The sequence below is a fragment of the Mustela nivalis genome (assembly GCF_964662115.1).
Source record: "Mustela nivalis genome assembly, chromosome: 3".
Lineage (NCBI taxonomy): Eukaryota > Metazoa > Chordata > Mammalia > Carnivora > Mustelidae > Mustela > Mustela nivalis.
Window position 1 is genome coordinate 32180824 of NC_139022.1, and position 21745 is coordinate 32202568.

A 21745-nucleotide genomic window follows, 5' to 3' on the forward strand; every position below is an offset into this window, starting at 1 on the left:
AGTTCAGAAATGTTCCATGAAACAATTATTGTGTATTGAGACCGAACTGTAACACTGGAGAAAGGAGCGAGTCCTACCTTAAGTGCCGGTTAAGTTCTTCCACGTAATTTTTTTGATCAAGGACATCAGTAATTCTTTCATGCCTTTTAAAAAGAGCATAAAAAGAGAGACATTCCTTTATTTGTGGCTAATACTTTGTAACCATCCCCCAACACGCTGATCACCTTGAAGGAGAACCAAAGTCATCAGGAAACCTAGGGACAGTCAGACCTCCATAATAACGTCTGCCTGCTCCCAATCCCGGAATAAATAGAGAGCAAAGCTGGCCAAGGGTTGGGGTGTGGCAGGGACACCGGCCAGGGTCTTGGGAGATGCACAAACATGAGCAGACCTCTGGCAGACCCCCTCCTTCCCTGGCAGGCTGGGCATCTGGGAAAAGGAGAGAAAGTCATCTGGCACAAGGTGCCCTCCCTCCAGGTGGCCGATGAAGCGGCCCCTGTCATGCTGAAGGGAAAGTGGGTGGCTCAAGAAAGCACACCAGAGCCCTTTTAACACATAAAGCTGACCAGTCTGGCTTAAAAATAAACAAACAAAAAACCCCGCAAACTTCTACATTTTGAAGTTACACTTTCCTCCAAACCCCAGCTTCTTTACATATATATGTATGTTCACACAGGTGCATGTCACAGGTGCTGGATTGTTCAGAATAGTCAGTTGTTTCTTTTACCTGTTCTGCCCTTCACATAGGTGTGCAGGTAACCCGCGTGAATAGTCTGCTGAGCCTATATACATATGGTCCTAATATCCCTGGTGTGTCATACACATAGGTACCTATACATAGGTACCTACGTATAGTTAGGGTATGTAATTGAAACATAAAAATATATTAGGGATTTCTTAGGTTTGTCTACAAACATGATATACGGTTGACCCTTGAATAATGCAAAGGTTAGGGCCCTAACTCTTATATGCAGTTGAAAAACTGCACGTTAACTTCTGACTCCTCAGAAACTTTACTAATAGCCTACTATTGACTGGAAGCCTTACCAATTAGGTAATCAACACGTATTTCAAGTGTTATATATATTATATACTTTAGTCTTACAAAGAAATAAGTTAAAGAAAATCATAAGGTTGGGGGGGCCTGGATGGCACCGCTGGTTAAGCAGCCGATTCTTGGTTTAGGCTCAGGTCTGATCTCAAGTTTGAGAGACCAAGCCCCACGCCAGGCTCTGTGCTCCATGCAGTCTGCTTGAGATTCTCTCTCTCCCTCTCCTTCTGCCCCTCCTCCCCTTCTCTAAAATAAGTAAATAAATCTTAAAAAAAAAAAAGAGAGAGAAAATCAGAAGGAAAACACATTTAAAGTACTGTATTGTATTTATTGCAAAAAAAATCTGTATAAGTAGACTTATGTAGTTTGAACCCGTGTTGTTCAGGGGTCAACTGTATACACCTGTCAGTATCATACTTTTCTCACTCAGGAATACCTTGTGGAAATCCCTTTAAGTCTACTATATCCAGTAGGTGAAATTTGTTCTGTCTGCATAATATATCACAGAGTGGAATATTTTGAATGTTCCATAATTTATTCAATTATCCCCTTACTGATTAATCAGTTTATTTCCATTTCTTTACATTAATTATATAGGTATATATAAATTTATTTTTAAGTAATCTTATACCCAACCTGGGGCTCAAACTTGCAACTCTGAGACCGAGTTGCATGCTCTACTGACTGAGCCAGCCAGATGCCCCAAGAATCTATTTTTGTTTAAGTCTCAACTGGGTGAATCCATGTATCCCTGAAACATTAATGGGGTTCCCACTGACAGATGTGGTGTGCTGCTAGGGCACACGACCGTGAGAACCCTTCTCAGAACACATTTGAAAGATATGTGGTAAAATATTCAAACACAACCCAAAGGCTTACAGAGAAACTACCCCCCATGCCTGCCTCCCAGTCTCTTCCCCGCCAGTCAGCCCATGTTAGCCGGTCCATATGCTACTCTAGAAGAGTCCATGTGCGTGGAAGTACAGCATGTAAATATGGATGTATATTCTTTATCATAACTCAAATGGCAGCATTTTATACACAGTGTTTGCTTTGTTTAGTTCTCTTCTGTCCCAGAAAACCCCCTTTAAAAGAATGTTCTTGTTAACCAGCACGAAGGAGAGCTATGGGTGGCACGAGGAGACATCTGAGACACCAGAATCAAAGAACAAGTCCCAAGGGAACTTATGTCTATATAATAGTACTGTCCCACTTATATTCAAACAAACCATAAGGCAAGTTATACAACCAACAGATATGTCTGCAGCGTTTGGAAAAGCCGTCGGAGGAGACCTGAGCAGGGTCTCCCCACTGAGGGGCAGGCAGGGCAGTGAAGGGGGGATGTGAATGGGCACATTTCACTTGTCTTCTCTATTGTGCAGAGCTCAGTTCCTTGTACGAGGGAATATTACTGTATTACTTCTGTAACTAAGACACCCGATGAGAATGAAAATGGCACACAAAGCCAACGCCAATGTAGCCTTGTCTGCAGAATTTCACGAAACCATGAAGAGCAGCAGCACACAAGGCGTTACTTACTCTTTGCCACCATCAAGCTCCTGCACATCCTTAAGGTAGAGGGAAAAATCAATCACGCCAACCTGAATGACATGAAAAGCACAAGTTTAAATAAGAGAGACTTGTCCCATTCTCCACAAACCTTTTATCTTTAAAATTCAGGATATTTATGTTCCTGTCTCTTTCCTACAAACATCTAGTTGGCCTAACCTGCTCTATAAAAGCAATCGATGGAGCCCACAAACCAAGAGAAAAATAACCCTACCCCCTTCTAGAAGAAAAACATTAAAAAACCAGAATTTGGGGGAGGGGAGTGCATCAGTGTGGCTCAGTCGGTTAGGCAACCGACTCTTGATTTTGGCTCAGGTCATGATCTCAGGGCGGGATCGAGCCCTGCACTGGGCTCCACACTCAGCAGGGAGTCTGCTTGAGAGTCTCTCTCTCTCTCTCTCTCTCTCTTTGCCCCTCCTGCTCTCTAAACAAATAAACACATTTTTATTTATTTATTTATTTATTTGACAGACAGAGATCACAGGTAGGCAGAGAGGCAGGCAGAGAAAGAAGGAGAAGCAGGCTCCCCGCTGAGCAGAGAGCCTGATGTGGGGCTCGATCCCAGGACCCTGAGACCATGACCTGAGCAGAAGGCAGAGGCTTTACCCACTGAGCCACCCAGGAGCCCCAATAAATACATTTTTAAAAAAATCAGAATTTAGGGGTGCCTGGGTGGCTCAGTGGGTTAAGCTGCTGCCTTCGGCTCAGGTCATGATCTCGGGGTCCCGGGATCAAGTCCCGCATCACGCTCTCTGCTCAGCAGGGAGCCTGCTTCCTCCTCTCTCTCTCTCTCTGCCTGTCTCTCTGCCTACTTGTGATCTCTGTCTGTCAAATAAATAAATAAAACCTTTAAAAAAAAATCAGAATTTAAGGGAATTTTCTGAAGTTTTCCTCCCTTGTCAAGGTTAGTTTTTTGTATTTATTCGACAATCAAGTTGCTAACAAAGATCAATAACAATAACAATAAAAAAGAGGCCTGGGTTGCTAGACCAAAGTGGTAGGTAACCTTAATTGATATTCTGCCTCCTTCCGTCCCTAAATTGTGGGTGAAATGGTCCTATTTCATTTTCCAGGGGACATTCTCTGCTGCTGTGGAGAACAAGGGAGGAACCAAACCCCTCCATCTGGATGCTAAGGGCTTTGTCCAGAAATAAAGCACTTGGAGAGAATGAGAGCCTGGTCTGCCACTGTCCACTCCAGTATGAGTAAATGAAACCACTCTTATTTGAAAAATGGGAAAACTAGGTCCATCAGTAGCTACTTTTCATTCATGTAAGAGCCCTATCACAGATCCTTACACAACCGTAACAAAGAACGCCATGGAGGGATGTATAGTGACATGAAGAATGCTTCAGGAGAAAATGTTAAGTCCTAGAGTGATAGGTACAGCATTAACTCTTTATAGTAACACCATTTTTTATTTTGATTTTTAAAGAAGATTTTATTTGAGAGAGAGCGCAAGCACGAATGGGGGAAAGGCAGAGAGAGGGAGAAGCAGACTCCCTGCTGAGCAAGGAGCCTGATGGAATGTGGGGCTTGATCTTAGGATCCTGGGATCATGACCTGAGCTGAAGGCAGACGCTTAACCGACTGAGCCACCGGGGTGCGCCATAACACCATTAAAAAAAAAAAAAAAAGATTTATTTATTTAAGAGAGAGAACACGTGCGCATGGGAGAGAATCTCAAGCAGACTCCGTGCTGAGCACGGAGCCCAAGTAGGGCTTGATTCCATGACCCTGAGATCATGACCTGAGCTGAAACCAGGAGTCAGATGTTCAACCGACTCAGCCACCCAGGCATCCCTATAGTAATACCATTTATGTTAAAGCTAGCGCCATGTGGGAGGGCTTCTATAACTTCTCTGTCATACCTCCTACCAATCTATATTCCCGATGCTTGAACCTGGGCAGCCTCAGTGTCTGTCTTCAGTCAAAAGCGGCAGAAACGTGGCCATGATTTCTGCAGCCACATTAATGAAGGCAACACAAGCTTCTTCCTGGCTCTCCCTATAGGGGTATATACCTCTGAGCTTCCACAGAGGAATTCTGACCACCCTGGAGACCAAGTGGAGAAGACCATATGAGGACAGAGATGCCTGAGAGGGCTCTGCTGTTCCAGTCCCAGCTCACTGAGTCCCTCAGCCCAGAAGACAGACAAGCAAGACAGGAGCCTCAGTGGTTGCTGCCCTGTCACCAACCCGACTGCAATCACAGAGCCCTCAGTCAAGAAGTGCCTACCTCTTTCAGCCCAGTCAACTCCCAGCCGGAGATACAGTGATGACTGCTGGTTACTGGGCTGGGGATTCCTTACCCAGAAATAAGAGCAAGAAAGGATTCACTTTGAAACAAAACCTATGTAAACATAAATGCAGAGAAAAAAGGAGAACTGGTTCTAGAAAGACTTTCCCTTCGGTTTTTACCGTTCTCTGTGGGGATGAGTGAGATTGACAGGGGAAGGGAGAAAGGAGTTTGAATTTTACTTTTCATTTGATATGCTTCTATATAAACTTTTTTCAACAAGCGCACATTTCTTTTGCAATAAAATTAATAATAAAAAGAAATAAAGGCCGCCTAGCTGGCTCAGTGGGCGGAGCAAACAACTCTTGATCTTGGGTTGTGAGTTCAAACCCCATACTGGGTGTAGAGATTACTCAAAAATAAAATTTAAAAAAAACTAAATAAGGGGCGCCTGGGTGGCTCAGTGGGTTAAGCCGCTGCCTTCCGCTCAGGTTGTGGTCTCAGAGTCCTGGGATGGAGCCCCGCATCAGGCTCTCTGCTCAGCAGGGAGCCTGCTTCCTCCTCTCTCTCTGCCTGCCTCTCTGCCTGCTTGTGATCTCTGTCTGTCAAATAAATAAATAAAAATCTTTAAAACAACAACAACAACAACAAAAAATACCCTAAATAATAAAATAAATAAAAAAGAAATACATTTTCAACTGCAAAAAAGCACACACACCCAACAATAGAAAGAAAGAGAGGGATGCTTGGGTGTCTCAGTCGGTTAAAATCTAACTTTGGTTCAGGTCATGATTCCAGGGTCCTGGGATCGAGTCCTGCATCAGGATCCTTGCTCAGCGGGGAGTCTGCTTCTCCCTCTCCCCTTGCTCCTCCCCGCTGCTCATGTTCTCTCTCTCTGTCAAATAAATAAAAGCTTAAAAAATAAAAAAGAAAGAAAGAAGGAAAGGAGAGAGAGTTAACACTCAAATAGACATTAATGGATCAAAAAGCAAATAAAGCCCTTCTCCCAAAGCAAAAGTGATCAATAAAAGCAAGGGCTGATTCTTCAAACTCAACACAATAGACAAATCTCTATCAAGTATGATTGGTATTTACTGGCAAGTACACAATATTGCAAATGAGAAAGTGAGATTTTAAGACGCTATAAAGGAATACTCTCATATAACTAATAGATCTGAATGAAATAAATGACTTTTGGAAAAATATGTGACTAAAAAATCATTTCAAGCCATAGGAAACTAGTACACATACCAAGAGCTAAGTAAAAAATTAAAGTGGTCAAAGAACTATGACCAAGGCGCCTGGGTGGCTCAGTGGGTTAAAGCCTCTGCCTTCGGCTCAGGTTGTGATCTCGGAGTCCTGGGATCGAGTCCCGCATCGGGCTCTCTGCTTGGCAGGGAGCCTGCTTCCTCCTCTCTCTCTGCCTGCTTCTCTGCCTACTTGTGATCTCCGTCTGTCAAATAAATAAATAAAATCTTTAAAAAAACAAAAACAAAAACAAAAAACTATGACCAAAAGAAAAGCATAAAGCTGAAGAGGTACCAGGAAGAAACCTTCAAATAAAAAAAAAAAATTCCTGCTCTAATAAAGTTACAGAAAACAAGAAAAGAACATTAGCCACCTTATTTTATGAGTAACACAATTCTGACACCGTGAAGGGACAAAGACCTGTGAAATCTAGGCGTATGCTAGAAGAATAATGCGCGATGGCCACTTTGGGTTTATTTTAGGAATGCAGAGATAATATCACAACAGGTAATATCACAAACCTATGTATGAATTCCATTATATTTATGGGATAAAAGATAAGATGTTTCAAAAGACGCCCAAAAAAGGGTATGTGATGGCACTGCATGCTCATTTTTAATAAAAACGGGAAATAAATTAGACTGGAACAGTACTTTCTAAACATAAGAGGATCCCTCAGACACCAGCAGCAAGCCTTCACACCTCCTGGTGGCATATGAGAGGCACTGAGCTGAAGAACAGAGCACGGAAATGTACAGAAGCCTCGAGTCACTACACTGTCCACCTGAAACTAATATAATGCTACATGTCTACTAGAATTTAAAAAAAAAAAAAAATTCTACCCTGAGCACAGACACACATATGGAAATTCTTTTTTTTAAGACTTTATTTATTTCACAGAGATCACAAGTAGGCAGAGAGGCAGGCGGAGGGGGGACGCGGAGGGAGCAGGCTCCCTGCCTAACAGAGAGCCCGATGTGGGGCTCGATCCCAGGACGCCAGGATCATGACCTGAGCCGAAGGCAGAGGCTTTAACCCACTGAGCCACCCAGGCACCCTAACATATGGAAATTCTATTTAAAACTAAAAAATGAGGAGTGCCTCAGTGGCTCAGTGGGTTAAAGCCTCTGCCTTCGGCTCAGGTCATGATCCCAGGATCCTGGGATCGAGCCCTGCACTGGGCTCTCTGCTCAGCGGGGAGCCTGCTCCCCTGCTCTCTCTGCCTACTTGTGATCTAATAAATAAATAAAATCTTAAAAAAAAAAAAAACTAAACTAAAAAATGAATGAAACAGCTGACAACTGTCATTTCAGAGAACTTTTCCTAGGTTTCCTCAGACTGTCTCTTAAATGATGGTAATTAACAATAAATAACACTACAGGGAAGGGTAGGTGGTTCGGTCAAGTGTCTGCCTTCAGCTCAAGTTCTGACGTCAGGGTCCTGGGATCCAGCCGCGAGTCAGGCTCCCTGCTCAGTGGGGCATCCTCTCCCTCTGCCCCCCCCCCCCCGTGCTTGTGTTTACTCCCTCTGTCAAATAAATAAATAAAATCTTAAACACAAAAAAGGACTGTTACTGACATAAGATAAAGAGATTCAGAGACTAGGCCTTTGAATTTAGAAATAAACCTCAGTGGATTAGGGATAGTTCACACATAATAAAGGTGAAATCTCAGATTAGTAGAAAAATGTACTTGATACATGATACTGAGAAAACTGGTTTAGTGTTTGTAAATGAAACTCAGACTCCCATTTCACACTATGTCAAAATAAATGACAGGCATTACTTAAATGTAAAAAAATAGTTGATTTTAAAAAGTAGGTTAATTTTTAGATGGGGAAGGACTTTCTAAGCACAATACCTTAGAAGGGATAGAGAAAAAGCCCATTAGGGGTGCCTGGGTGGCTCAGTTGGTTGAGCGACTGCCTTTGGCTCAGGTCACGATCCCAGACTTCCAGGGTCAAATCCCGCATCGGGCTCCCAGGTACTTGGGGAGTCTGCTTCTCCCTCTCACTTTCTCCTCTCTCATGCTCTCTCGCTCTCATTCTCTCTCAAATAAATAAATAAAATCTTTGAAAAAAAGATAGAAAGAAAGAAAGAAAGAAAGAAAGAAAGAAAGAAAGAAAGAAAAAAGAAAAAGTCCATTAAATGTGCCTGCTGGCCCAGTCAGTAGAGCATGTAACTCTTGATCTCAGGGCTCTGAGTTCCAGCCCCATGGTTGGAGCAGAGATTATGTAAAAACAATCTTTGGGGAAAAGAAATAAATTTGACTGCAAAAAAGCCCTTTCTTTCCTTGCAGGGAAAACAGCTGGAAGAAATCAGAAAAAAAATTGAACCAAAATTCTGACAGTTAATATCATTAATCTATAATAAAGTAGAATCTATAATAATTATATTCTTTATTAATCTATAATAAAGTAGAAAAAATGGAAGACTCAGAAAAATGGGAGGAACAGGAAGGGGGAGTCACAAAAATGGAACCACCAATGGCAAATAAAACATGCAAAAAATACTTGACCTCCAGAGTTTTCAAAAAGGTAAATCTGGTGGGGCACCTGGCTAAATCAGATGGTAGAGCATGTGACTCTTGATCCTAAGATCTTGAGTTAAAGCCCCATGTTGGGCATGAAGCCTACTTTAAAAAATAAATAGGGGTGCCTAGGTGGCTCAATTAGTTAAAATTAAATAAATTTTAAAATTAAATAAAAAAAATATTTTATTTGAGAGAGAGCACACATGTATGTACTCACATGAACAGAGGGAATGGTAGAGAGAGAGGGGGAAAAGCAGACTCCTCATTGAATGGAGAGTCCAACACAGGGCTTGATCCCAGGACCCTGAGATCATGACTGAAGGCAGATGCTTAACTGACACCCTTCAACTGACTCTTGATTTCGGCTCAAGTCACGATCTCAGGGTTGTGAGGTCCAGCCCCACATGGGGCTCCACGCTCAGTGGGGAGTCTACTTGAGATTCTCTCCCTCTCCTCCAATGCATGCACACTCTCTCTTTCTAAGATGAATCTTCAAACAAAACAAAACAAAACAAAACAAACCACCAAAACTAAACATGCTTTAAAAAAATGGAAATTTGAGAGGAGCTGTTTTGGTCTGTGAGATTGAAAAAGATCAAGGTGCTCATCAAAACATCGTCACACTGATGTAGGATGTTTACTTTAACACAGAAATTCCATAATTTATCCTAAGGAAATTAATGGACAACAGTGCAAAGAGGCATGAGGATGTTTATAGTACTGTTGTAATACGGAATCAACCTCCGTTAATACAGCCCTGGTTAAATAAATTATGGTACGCTCATCAAATGAATCCAGGCATACATTGTTTTATTACCTTTTGCTTTACTGCACTTCCTAGACACTGCATGTTTACAAGGGCTAGGTCCATGGCAGCCATGTGTTGAATAGGCCTATCAGCACCGTTTTCCGAACAGCATTTTCTCCCCTCTGTGTCACATTTTGGTCATCACCAAAAGTTTGGATTTCAAACTTTTCCTATTACTACATTTGTTATGATGATCTGTGATCATTCATTAGGACTTTCGCTGGAAGCTCAGATGATGGTTAGAATTTTTTTAGCAAGAAAGTAATTTAAAATTAAGATATGGGGCACCTGGATGGCTCAGTCAGTTAAGTGTCTGTCTTCAGCTCAGGTCATGATCCCGGGGTCCTGGTATTGAGCCCTGCTTTGGGCTCCCTGCTCTGCAGGGATTCTGCTTCTTCCTCTTCCTCTGACCTTCTACCCTGCTTGTACTCCCTCAAATAAATAAATAGAATCTTTAAAAAACACTTTACAGGGCGCCTGGGTGGCTCAGTGGGTTAAGCTGCTGCCTTCGGCTCAGGTCATGATCTCAGGGTCCTGGGATCGAGTCCCGCATCGGGCTCTCTGCTCAGCAGGGAGCCTGCTTCCCTCTCTCTCTCTCTGCCTGCCTCTCCATCTACTTGTGATTTCTCTCTGTCAAATAAATAAATAAAATCTTAAAAAAAAAAAACACTTTACATTGACTTTTTGTTTAATTTACTTAGCTTAATTTATTTTTATTATTTATTTACACATTGATTTTTTTTAAAGATATGATGCTATCCCACACTTGATAGGCTACAGTATGGTGTAAACATAACTTTTATATGCACTGGGAAACCAAAGGAGATCATGACTCGCTCTACTGAGATATGTGATTAATTGCAGTGGTCTGGAACACAAGTCACACACAGTCTCTCTAAAGTATGCTTCTACTGTGTAGCCATTTAAATAGCACATATCTCTCCTGACATTGAGAGCCATGTGGGACACAGTGTCAAATAAAAAATTACAAAATGGGTGTGCCTGGAATAATCGTATTTTTTGGTTGAAAGAAAGATCCAAATACCTCTAAAAAAAAAAACCACACACACACACACACACACACACACACACACACACACACACACCTTTATTCATGTGTTGAAAGGATAGGTATCAAAATGTAACATTAAATCATTCAGCTGTCTCTTGAGGACTAGGATTCTGAGGCGCTGGTTCTTTTCAAAAACACTTCTCTGTATTTTTTGAAACATTTCAACATGCAGAAACAAAACCATTGGGGGAAAAATAGGAAGGAGTGGCTTGGGTACGGAGGGATTAGGGGAAGCTTTAGATTCTACAGATCTGAATTTGAACTTGTGGCAGGAAGAAGGCCAGGCAGTGGCCCAGCCATAGCTACATGTGTCTCCCCCACCACTCACTCACTGTCCCTGCCGCTAGGAGTTTAGGCCTCAGTCCTGGTCACCCGCTCCTGGGCAGGTAGAAAGGAGAGCAGTCCTGCTCTGCTCCTTGCTGCCTGCTTTCATTTCATGCCCCCTGCACCTACTCCCTTCTGGTCCACACCCAACCTTGGGGACTTGTCTACTCCATGTTGATGTCTCCACTCTTGGCCATGTCTAATTCATCTCCTGGATTGTTGCTAGATTGCTCTTTTTACTTTATTTTATTTTTTTTTAAAGATTTATTTATTTATTTATTTGACAGAGAGATCACAAGTAGACAGAGAGGCAGGCAGAGAGAGAGAGAAGCAGGCTCCCCGCTGAGCAGAGAGCCCGACATGGGACTCGATCCCAGGACCCCGAGATCATGACCTGAGCCGAAGGCAGCGGCTTAACCCACTGAGCCACCCAGGCGCCCCATAGATTGCTCTTTTTCAAACCCGGGCCTGATTATGCCGGCACACTGCTTAAAAACCTCTAACAGCTTCTCAAAGCTCCAGGGACAAAAGCATGGCCGTTAGCATGGTATGAATGGCCTGAAAACTGAGGCTGGCCTCTAACTTAGTAGGTCTCTGTGCCCTGGCCCAGACCCCACCCCAGCACAACACCCGGCACAGCCCTGGAGCAAACACCCTCTGCCATCTGCCCCCAAGAAGGTTGGCCATGCATACACAGACCTGTGTAAAATCCCAGGCCCAGAGAAGGAATTCCACCAAGAGCCAAGACTCCCATCCTACCTGAGAATCCAAGTCTTCTCCTTTCAAGCAGAGATTGGCATCAAGAACATTGAGTCCCACCAGCAGACCGACAATCACCATCCCTTCTTCCTCCATCATTAATGCTTCGGGCTCATAGAACTCACTGCAACAGATTGACAAAACAGGCGGCCGGCTGGTCAGGAAGGGAGGTTCACCACCCCTTCTCCCCGACCCGCCCTCCCCTTTCACCCCTCAGTGGATGGGCCAGGCTGCCAGCTTCACCAGGTACCCAGCAACTCTCTGGTGCCACTTCTTGTCCCCGCTTCAAGTGCTGCTCTTTTTTCTCTGGCCCCTCTTTTCTTCCTGTGGTTGAGGATGCGCTCCTCCCGCCTCTAGTCCAAGGCTGACTCCTCTGTCTGGACCCCGGACCTCATCCCCCCTATCTCCTCTTGGCTCCCGTGCTTCTAACCATCACTCTGCCCTGCCTGTCCCCACTGGCGCCTTCTTCCACACTGCAGTGTACTACTATGCCAGCAGGAAGCGGGAATCCCACAGCCCCTCACTTCCAAGAATAAAACCCCTCCTTCTTCCCTGTGTCCCACGGAGCCACACTGGCTCGTTTACTTCCTTACCTCCCAGTCGCCTCCGCCCTTTGCAGGGGGACTCCATTCCCCATCTACTACTGCTCCTGGTCACCAAGGATGTGCTCATTTACCCACTGTGTGTGTGTGTGTGTGTGTGTGTGTGTACGCACGAGAACTCAGTGACTTAAGAATTAGGGTATGAAGTCATGCAGATGAAAGGTACAGAACGGGGAATACAGCCAATGGTACTGTCAGAACTTTGTGTGGCGACAGATGGTAGCGCACTTGTGAGCACAACACAATAGTGTAGACTTGTGGAATCACTCTGTTGCATGCCTGAAACTACCTTAACATTATGTATCAACTCTACTTCAATTAAAAAAAGTTAGTTCATCAGAACAAAATCTGCACCTCAAAGTTACTCAGTGTAATTGTACTGAAAGCACAAAGTACATGAAGTATTTGAAATCCCTATTTATCATGTAAAGATATGTGCAATAAGCCATGACTTACAAACAATGAAAAATTCTGAGTGGCAGGCCATACTTTTCAACTCAGTCAGACAAAAAACGCTAACTCTAGGGAGAGTCTCCCCTTCCAAATTCCCAGGTTCTAGGAAAAAATTCCTTTGTGAGGATTATTTGTGCTTACATGTGAGTATCAAAAATGAACCAGTCATCAATTTCAGGGACAGCCAGTTAGTTGTTATTGATGCTAAGAGATAGAAAATTTTATAAGATGATATGGAATCCTAAAATAGGTAACAAAGGTATTCTCTCTTATAAAAGGCAGGTTTTTATACTTTAAAATTGTCCACTGCCTCTAGTTTTAAAAGCATTTTCCCCCTATTATCAATAAATCTAATACATACCGTATCATTTAAGTTTAATAGAGTGGGTTGCCTGCTTCTTAATCTTAGGTATTTCTGAAGAATTATCTTTGAAAAGGCTTTTCCAAATGAAAAGCAGTAGGAATCTTCATTCAAAATGACTTTCAGATACCCAAGTTCAAAAAATGAAATACTCTTTAAAAACTAAGCCACAGGGGACACCTGGTGGCTTAGTCATTAAGCGTCTGCCTTCAGCTCAGATCATGCTTCCAGTGTCCTGGGATCCAGCCCTGCGTCAGGGATCCCTACTTAGCAGGCAACCTGCTCCCACTCCCCCTGCTTATGTTTCCTCTTGCTGTGTCTCTCCCTGTCAAATAAATTAATAAAATCTTTTTAAAAATCTTAAAAAATAAAAAAATTACAATTAAAATCTTAAAAAGAAAAACCCTAAAACCAAGCCACAGGATGTTTATGATGAACAATAACTCAAATAAAAGCGGTGTACATCATATACTCCTGTTTTAATTCCAAATTATTTCCAGAACGATGTTCTAAGTATTTACAGAGCAAAAGACAAGCAAAGACAGGAGGTAAAATACCTTAAAAGATGTTTATTGTCTATGAGCACTTTCAGATAATCTGCCAGTTTCTTCTGCATGAGTGCAAGATACAGCCAGGCTCTGCCTCTTCCCACAGCCGTCCTGGAATTCAGTGAAGCAGCAAACTGTTAAAGCATGACATCAAAAACCCCCAAGTCCCCAATTTAGCTGAAGAGAGACATGTATTCCCGCATGTCCGTGCATGTGAACACAGGGAAGACCGTGGGAATAGCAGCTTTGGGGCCCAGATGCAGCAAAGTCTGGGAAGGCCCAGAAAATAGCTTTCTGCAAACCTCTGGGTACAGTTCGAATTTTGTATCACGGACATGTATTTCTGGTTTGTTTTGAGGAGAGAAAAAAACTCTCAAGCCACAAAAAAAATCCGATTTCTGGAATAAATACAATTAGATAAAACATGGCACAGATTCATAAAATTTCACATGGGGCCAGGAAATAGCTGATTAGTATATTGCATAAACATTTCTTCAAAAGATTAATATATAGGGGTGCCTGGGTGGCTCGGTTGTTAAGCGTCTACCTTCAGCTCAGGTCATGATCCCGGGGTCCTAGAATCGAGCCCTGCATTGGGCTCCCTGCTCTGCTGGGAAGCCTGCTTCTCCCTCTCCCATTCCCTCTGCTTGTGTTCCCTCTCTCACTGTGTGTCTCTGTCAAATAAATAAATAAAATCTTAAAAAAAATTAATATTTGGAACATAGTGTTTGTTGATGTGTTGAAGTCTCACGTCCCTAGGCATTAGCTCAAAGGTGAAACTTTATTTTTAATTGTGGCAAAATACACAGAACATAAAAATTCACCTTCTTACATGTACACTTCACTAGCATTTAGTATGTTCATGCTGTTGTGTAGCCAGTCTCAAAGAGGTAATTTGGGAAAGGCCTGCTCTAAGCATCAGAAGAAACCCAAAAGCCTCCCAGCTGTGGACCTAACACTGCTTGAGGAAAGAAAGATTCTGTTCCAGGCAGAGTGACAGCATCTGTGACCTCCGAGAAAGTAGTCGAGGTGCTCCTGTAATCAGTGTCTGCACCAAAGAGAGCTATGGGGGCCGCTTCCAGGAGTCAGGCCCGTAAGGGTTAATCCAACTCCATCAGTACAAAAGGCTTTGAAGTCCTCGCCTCCCCACTCCCAAATAAATGAGCTTAAATTGGAGTAAAAAGGAAAGGAAGTAAAGAAAAAAAAGATACTGACTGTTGGCAATGATGATGCACCACACTTCCAGCCAGTGATTTGATCAGGGTATCAAAACTCGAGATCTAAGAATGTGTGGTAAGGAAATAATTCAGAATGCACATAAAAATGTATGTGTGGATAAAGTCTGCCACACTCCTCAGATAATGAAAAACTGAAGAAAAGCACAAGGCCCAAAGGGGAGTTAAGAAGATGAGCTCCATAAAGGAATGCTATGTGGCCATTTCAAAAATGATGTTGTGGGGACACATGGGTGGCTCAGTCGATTAAGTGCCTGCCTTCGGCTCGGGTCATGGTCCCAGGGTCCTCGGATCCAGCCCCGCGTTGGGCTCCCTGCTCAGAGGGGGTGTGTTTGTCCTCTGCCTCCCCCTCCACCTTCCCCAACTGGTGCTCTCTCTCAAATAAATAAATAAAAATCTTAAAACAACAACAAACAAATAAACACCACCCATGACTTGAAAACAGTGAAAAACCTTGGGTGACGGGGTCATACTATGTAAGATATTTTCATTTCAATTAGGGGAAACTGAACTTGAGGGAGATTCCTCAGGATACAAACACACCCTGCCAAGTTTCAAACTACGCTTCCACCCCCCAAATTTTAGAACTTTTTAAACTATTTAATGAAATAGGAAAAAAGAAAAGTCCTTCCCAACACCGCCCCTGGTGAGGCTACTTCTCTGGAGGCATCAAGAGAAGGGAACTATTGTGTTTTTCCGTCTCGGGAAGACAGGGGAGGATTTCGGACAGCCTGTCACCTCTTTATAGCCAAAGAGTTAAGAAGGGAACAGAGGTAGTGGGTTTGGCAGACAGTGAGCTCTTTGTTAATACAAGACTTCAGGGGCGCCTGGGTGGCTCAGTGGGTTAAGCCGCTGCCTTCGGCTCAGGTCATGATCTCAGGGTCCTGGGATCGAGTCCCGCATCGGGCTCTCTGCTCAGCAGGGAGCCTGCTTCTCTCTCTCTCTCTGCCTGCCTCTCCATCTACTTGTGATTTCTCTCTGTCAAATAAATAAATTAAAAAAATCTTTAAAAAAAAAAAATACAAGATTTCAAACCTGCCTCTCATGCTGAACTGGAAACAGAGGTCTGAGTGTGGGAGAAGGGACAGCCCCGGTCTGGCAATCTGAACGCACTGGGACTCCGCAGCGGGACTCCATCAACCACCCCCCCCCCCGCCCCCCTGCCCCGGCCTCACTCAGAAGGAGGGAGCTGGATGGAAGGGGTGGGCAGGAGGACCACAGAAGGAGCTGCTGAAACAAGGCAGAAGTGGAAAGCGCCTGAGAGCTCATCAAATAGTATCTGAAAGTTGTCATGGTGCAAAAGGCTTTCATCTTCTGTGGGCTAGGCTCAAGGGCTGAATTAGGGACAGGGACTGAGGCTTCAATTTCACCTTGAGAAGACCGCACGGGGCTCTGCAGCAATGGAAGTCAATGGGACTTAGAGGCTTCCAGAATCCCACAGACCTGTGTTCTCTTCGTGGCTCCACCACTCACTTGCCAAGGAGCCTTGGGCAGGTTACTTAGCTGCTCAACCGTGCTTAACAGCTTTCCTAGAGGCTTTGTTGTGAGGAATTCAAAGAGATCCTGAAATGTCCTTAGCACAATGCCTGGGACATGGCAGGCCCCTGGTAAATGCTGGAGATTATTATCTGAAAACAGAACAGGCTGCCTCCCCAGGAGAAGCATCTGAGGCTGGACAGTGGTATCCCCCTGCAGGAGACTGCACAGTGCTCATTTGAATGGGCCTAGGGATCTCTAGGTCCCCTTTTAAATGTCAACTTCATGATGATGCCTTGTTTTTATTCTGTCAAGTTTTTAAATTTTGAGCCTATGCATGGGGATCCCAAGGGCGAACTCCGATATGGTAAATGATTTGTCTCACCTTTTCACAAATGTCCCATATCCCAGAAGCTAAAATCTGGCCTGAACTATATTCTGAAAACCGCCCAGATGCATCCAAAACTCAGATTCCAGGGGCCTGATGATGACCCTTTTACTTTTGTAACTGCTTCTCAGGTAACAGTATCTTTTCTCCCTCTCTCTCTTTTAAGGTAATCTCTATGCCTAACATGGGGGCTTGAATTCATGACCTGAGATCAAGAGTCGCGTGTTCTCCTAACTGAGCCAGCCAGCTGCCTCATAACACCTTTTCAAACTACATGACCTAAGTGTGACCTACAGGAATCACAGTCCCCATCTTAAAGATAAGGAAACTGAGGCTTAGGGAGGAACAAATCTTGCTCAACATCTTGAGGATAATGAGTAGCAGAGCTGAGACTAAAGTTTAAATGGAGTGTGGCTCATATTACTATTTGTTCTAAATTAGAAAAAGTTTTAGCAGCAAGGAATTGAGAAATGGGTAAATATGAGGGAGCTGGCTTTTTTTTTTTTAAAAAAAAAAACATTAAATCAGGGCACCTGGATGGCTCAGTGGGTTAAAGCCTCTGCCTTCGGGTCATGATTCCAGGGTCCTGGGATCGAGCCCCGCATCGGGCTCTCTGCTTGGCAGCAAGCCTGCTTCCCTTCCTCTCTCTTTGCCTGCCTCTCTGCCTACTTGTGATCTCTGTCTGTCAAATAAATAACAAATAAAATCTTAAAAAAAAAAAAAAAAGAAAAAACAAATAAACATTAAATCAGTGTTAGCTACTTCTCACTCACTTTAATTCTGGCAGGTTTCTGACGCTAGTGGCTATATCCGATGCTTCTGGGCAAAGTTTCTCCACCAGCTCCAAAGGACCGAAGAAAGATTTATTTTGACCAATAAAGCTCTTCTTAACTAAAAGGGAAAACAAAAGTGTTATTCACAAGAGCGGGTTGCAAAATGTCCTCAGGCGCCCACAGTTTCTCTCCCAAAAGCCAAATGGACAATGCAACACAGCTCCACTGCTTAACCCCGATTTAGTCCTGGGGACTCAGAGATGTCAGGTAACAAATGAGCTCTCCCTTCCTCCGGTGACAGGGTTTCTGTGATACCCTGACTATATATGCTTACTCTAAGTATTTATTGCCCATGAAATCAAACAAACAAGCAAATTTAGGGGCGCCTGGGTGGCTCAGTGGGTTAAGCCGCTGCCTTCGGCTCAGGTCATGATCTCGGGCTCCTGGGATCGAGTCCCGCATCGGGCTCTCTGCTCAGCAGGGAGCCTGCTTCCCTCTCTCTCTCTCTGCCTGCCTCTCCATCTACTTGTGATTTCTCTCTGTCAAATGAATAAATAAAATCTTTATAAAAAAAAAAAACAAGCAAATTTATACACACATATACGATATATATATATATACACAGTAGAAATCCTTCCCCTTTCTCCCTTCTACCTGATGTCAACATCAATGCTGGATTTCAAATCATCACCAGCATCCCTCATCTGAATTGCTGCCAATAAGCTGCTAATGGGTCTCCTTGCTCCTAAGAGGGATACCTCGTCACTCTCCACTTCCTCACAATCTCTTCACACACATAGAAGTTCTTCTAAAGGTAGCTCAGTTGGTTAAGTGCCAGCCTTGAGCTCAGGTCATGATCTCAGGGTCCTGGGATCGAGCCCTGTATCGAACTCCCTGCTCAGAGGGGAGCCTGTTTCTCCCTATCCCTCTGCTGCTGCTCCTAATTGTGCTATCAAACAAATTAAATCTTTAAAAAAAAAAAAAAGGAAGTTCTCTTAAAAATGTTAAGTCAGGCCATATTTTTCACTTTGCTTAAAATCCTCCAGATGCACTTACAACACAATCCACCTCCTCACATGACCTGCCAAAGGCTATGACCCAACCTTCTCCTGTCCCCCAATCTATTTCCCTGACCTCATCTCCTCCCATTCTCACTCTGAGCCCACTGGCATCTTCCTCAAACCAATCCTCGTCTCACCCGGGGCTTCTGCCTATCTGTTTCTTCCCCCACTAAGGAATGCTCTTGCCCCAAATCTTGGCACAGCTAACTCTTTCTCCTTTAGGTCTCAGCTCACAGTTCACCTCCCCAGTAAGACCTCACCTCTCACTCTAGCTGAAACGCTTGCTGCTTCCTTGAATTTGTGGCGTTTTGTAATTTCATTTCTGCGTTCATCGTCTGTCTGGTCCCCTAGACCTGTGCGGTCCCCTAGAGTCACTGAGTACTGTGTGCTCTTTTTTTTTTTTTTTGCAGGAGGAAAGTAAAGAATGGATTCAAATTTATGTGACCATCAACTTAAAAAAGACTGCTATATGCAAAAGATGTTATACACAAACCTAATGGTAACCACAAATAAGAAAACCAATATGGATATGCAAAGAATAAAGAGAAGAGAATCCAACTATATCAGTAAAGAAAGCCAATAAGGGGGCGCCTGGGTGGCTCAGTGGGTTAAGCTGCTGCCTTCGGCTCAGGTCATGATCTCGGGGTCCTGGGATCAAGTCCCATGTTGGGCTCTCTGCTCGGCAGGGAGCCTGCTTCCTTCTCTCTCTCTCTCTCTGCCTGCCTCTCTGCCTGCTTGTGATCTCTCTCTTAGTCACTTAGGCATTTGACTCTTGGTTTCTGTTCAGGTCATGATCTTAGCGTCATGAGAGCCAGCCCTACGTTGGGTTCTGCCAGTACTGTGTGCTCTTAAGCACCTGAAATATAGCCAGTGCAACTGAGATGTGGTATAAAACACCTGGTGGGTTTTTAAGCCTTAGTAGAATAAAGAAAAATGTAAAATACTTCATCAATAAGGATTTTAATCACTGACTTTGTTAAAAATCATAATATTTTAGATATACTGGGGTCAATAAAATGTGTTCTAAAATTTTATTTCACCTGTTTCCTTTTCCTTTATTTATTTATTTATTTATTTTATTTTTTATTTAACAAAGATTTTTATTTATTTATTTGACAGACAGAGATCACAAGTAGACAGAGGTCACAAGTAGGCAGAGAGGCAGGCAGAGAGAGAGCTCCCCGATGTGGAGCTCAATCCCAGGACCCTGAGATCATGACCTGAGCAGAAGTCAGAGGCTTTAACCCACTGAGCCATCCAAGCGCCCCGTCCTTTTTTTTTTTTTTTTTTTAACGTGGCTATCAAAACACTAAAATTTGCACAAGTACCTTGCGTGGCATTTCCCCTGGCCAGTGCCGCTCTCCGGGTCGGGTCTGGCGTGCTGGGACCCCCCCCTCCCGAGTCTGTTTTGACCCCGCCGTTACTCCAGCACCCAGAACAAGGCTCGGCACTGATGAATACATGCGGAGCAAACAGCTGGCCCGAACTCCCCCGCCCCGAAGGCCCCCTCAAGCTCACCTTTCAGCCCGTGTTTGAGGCAGTGCTCCATCACTACGAAGAACTGCTGCAGGGGGGCATGGTCCGCATCCAGGCTGCGGCCCAGGCTCAGGGCGGACTGCAGCAAGACTTTGACGCTGAGTTTCATCATGTGCATCAAGTTGGCACGCTCCTCCATCATCTGGCACCTGGAAGCTGTGGGGGCACAAACAGGGACAGCCTGGTCAGTGGACTGAGGGTGGTCCAGGGTGAGGAGGCTGGAAGATCCGCCTGGCGCGGGGCCAGGCGATCAGCTCCGAGCGCGGACGTGTGGTTGGACGGATAAATGGACTTCGTAGTCAACCGGCCTTTGAACCCAGGAGGTCACGGCTGCACCAGTGCACCTGAGCAGCCTGAGCCGCGGGTCAGTCTCGGGAGACCTCTCCCAGGCGGCTCCGCGCGTTGCCAGGGCGACGGCTCTACTAAGACTCGTCGCGATTGGCGTTTTCCACACCTTTTCGACCAATGGAAGGGGGCATACTCCAGGAAGCCCCGCCCCCAAGTGATCCTCCCCTGGACATTCCGATTGGACGGACTCAGTCAGAGGCCACGCCCACGAAGCTCACGGGCGCCATTTTGCGTTCTCGGCGCGGGTGGCCTTGTCCCGAGCCTCCCTAGACGGCTCTCTGAGCTTGTTCCTTTGTCCGACGGTGTCAACCCAAGTGCGTTTGGGAAAGCCTCTGCCCCTGAGCTCCAAACTCAAATTCTCACTGCCTAGCTTTAGCCCACAGTGGGTGGGCAATACGAGTTCGACGCTTTTTTGTGGTATGTGAAACCGCTACAATCAGAACTCAGCTACGTTTCCATTTCAATCCTATTAACGCTGTCTTGGTTTTGAGAGTAAAACGTTTGTGGGTGGGCCGTCGGCATCAGATACCCATGACAAATGTTTGCCACGTGTCCCCCTCATGCCAGAAAGCTGCCAGCCTAGAAATTAAAAATGCATACTCCACGCGATTAACCGCGTCCTGGGAGAAAAAACCACCCCACGCACGCCCCTCCGCACCTGCCCAACATCTAGTCTGAAACATCGGCCGGCCAGATGGTGATGGTGGTGGGGTGGGGATCGTAGTGGCTTTTCATGTTTATTGTCTCCTTGGATTCTGTGAATCCTTGTGATCTGTATATTTTGTATAAATTAATATTGATACTAATCCTTTGCTTACAGCTGTTTGATTTCACGGTCATTGATTAATACAACCATAACGATAGTTTAAAAGAGGGCACACATGGGGGGAGGGGGGGTTAGGAGAAGGGGGGTGGGGTAATGGACATTGGGGAGGGTATGTGCTTTGGTGAGTGCTGTGAAGTGTGGCGATTCACAGACCTGTACCCCTGGGGATAAAAATATATGTTTATAAAAAATAAAATTAAAAAAAAAAAGAGGGCACACATGGAGAGCTGAATCGAGAAGTAATGTATTATGGTGAACTGATAATAAAGGTATTAAGTAAATATTACTGAGACCTGAGACAGCCTGGGACTAAAAATTCTAAAAAATCTCAGACACCCACAAAGACAGCTACTGGGAAAGAAAAGTTGGTGGGAACATTTCATCAGAGGAAAATGGGTTGATTAAAGGGGTGGGGGCGGGGGTGCCTGGGTGGCTCAGTGGGTTAAGCCGCTGCCTTCCGCTCAGGTCATGATCTCAGGGTCCTGGGATCGAGTCCCGCATCGGGCTCTCTGCTCGGCAGGGAGCCTGCTTCCCTCTC

At 44.5% G+C, this 21745-nt stretch overlaps 1 protein-coding gene across 3 annotated transcripts in view; it reads right to left on the reverse strand.

Annotated features, from left to right (window-relative positions):
• The window catches only part of RUFY1 (RUN and FYVE domain containing 1), a 68317-nt gene that overhangs the window by 37368 nt on the left and 9204 nt on the right, over positions 1 to 21745 (reverse strand). For all 3 annotated transcript variants that reach the window (XM_082723566.1, XM_082723567.1, XM_082723565.1), the window contains exons 2-7: positions 20016 to 20189; positions 17437 to 17554; positions 13574 to 13675; positions 11601 to 11724; positions 2591 to 2652; positions 78 to 143 (exon numbers count right to left, since the gene is read on the reverse strand). In XM_082723566.1, coding sequence (XP_082579692.1) covers positions 78 to 143; positions 2591 to 2652; positions 11601 to 11724; positions 13574 to 13675; positions 17437 to 17554; positions 20016 to 20189 — 646 coding nt within the window. The remainder of the gene's footprint in view (positions 1 to 77; positions 144 to 2590; positions 2653 to 11600; positions 11725 to 13573; positions 13676 to 17436; positions 17555 to 20015; positions 20190 to 21745) is intronic.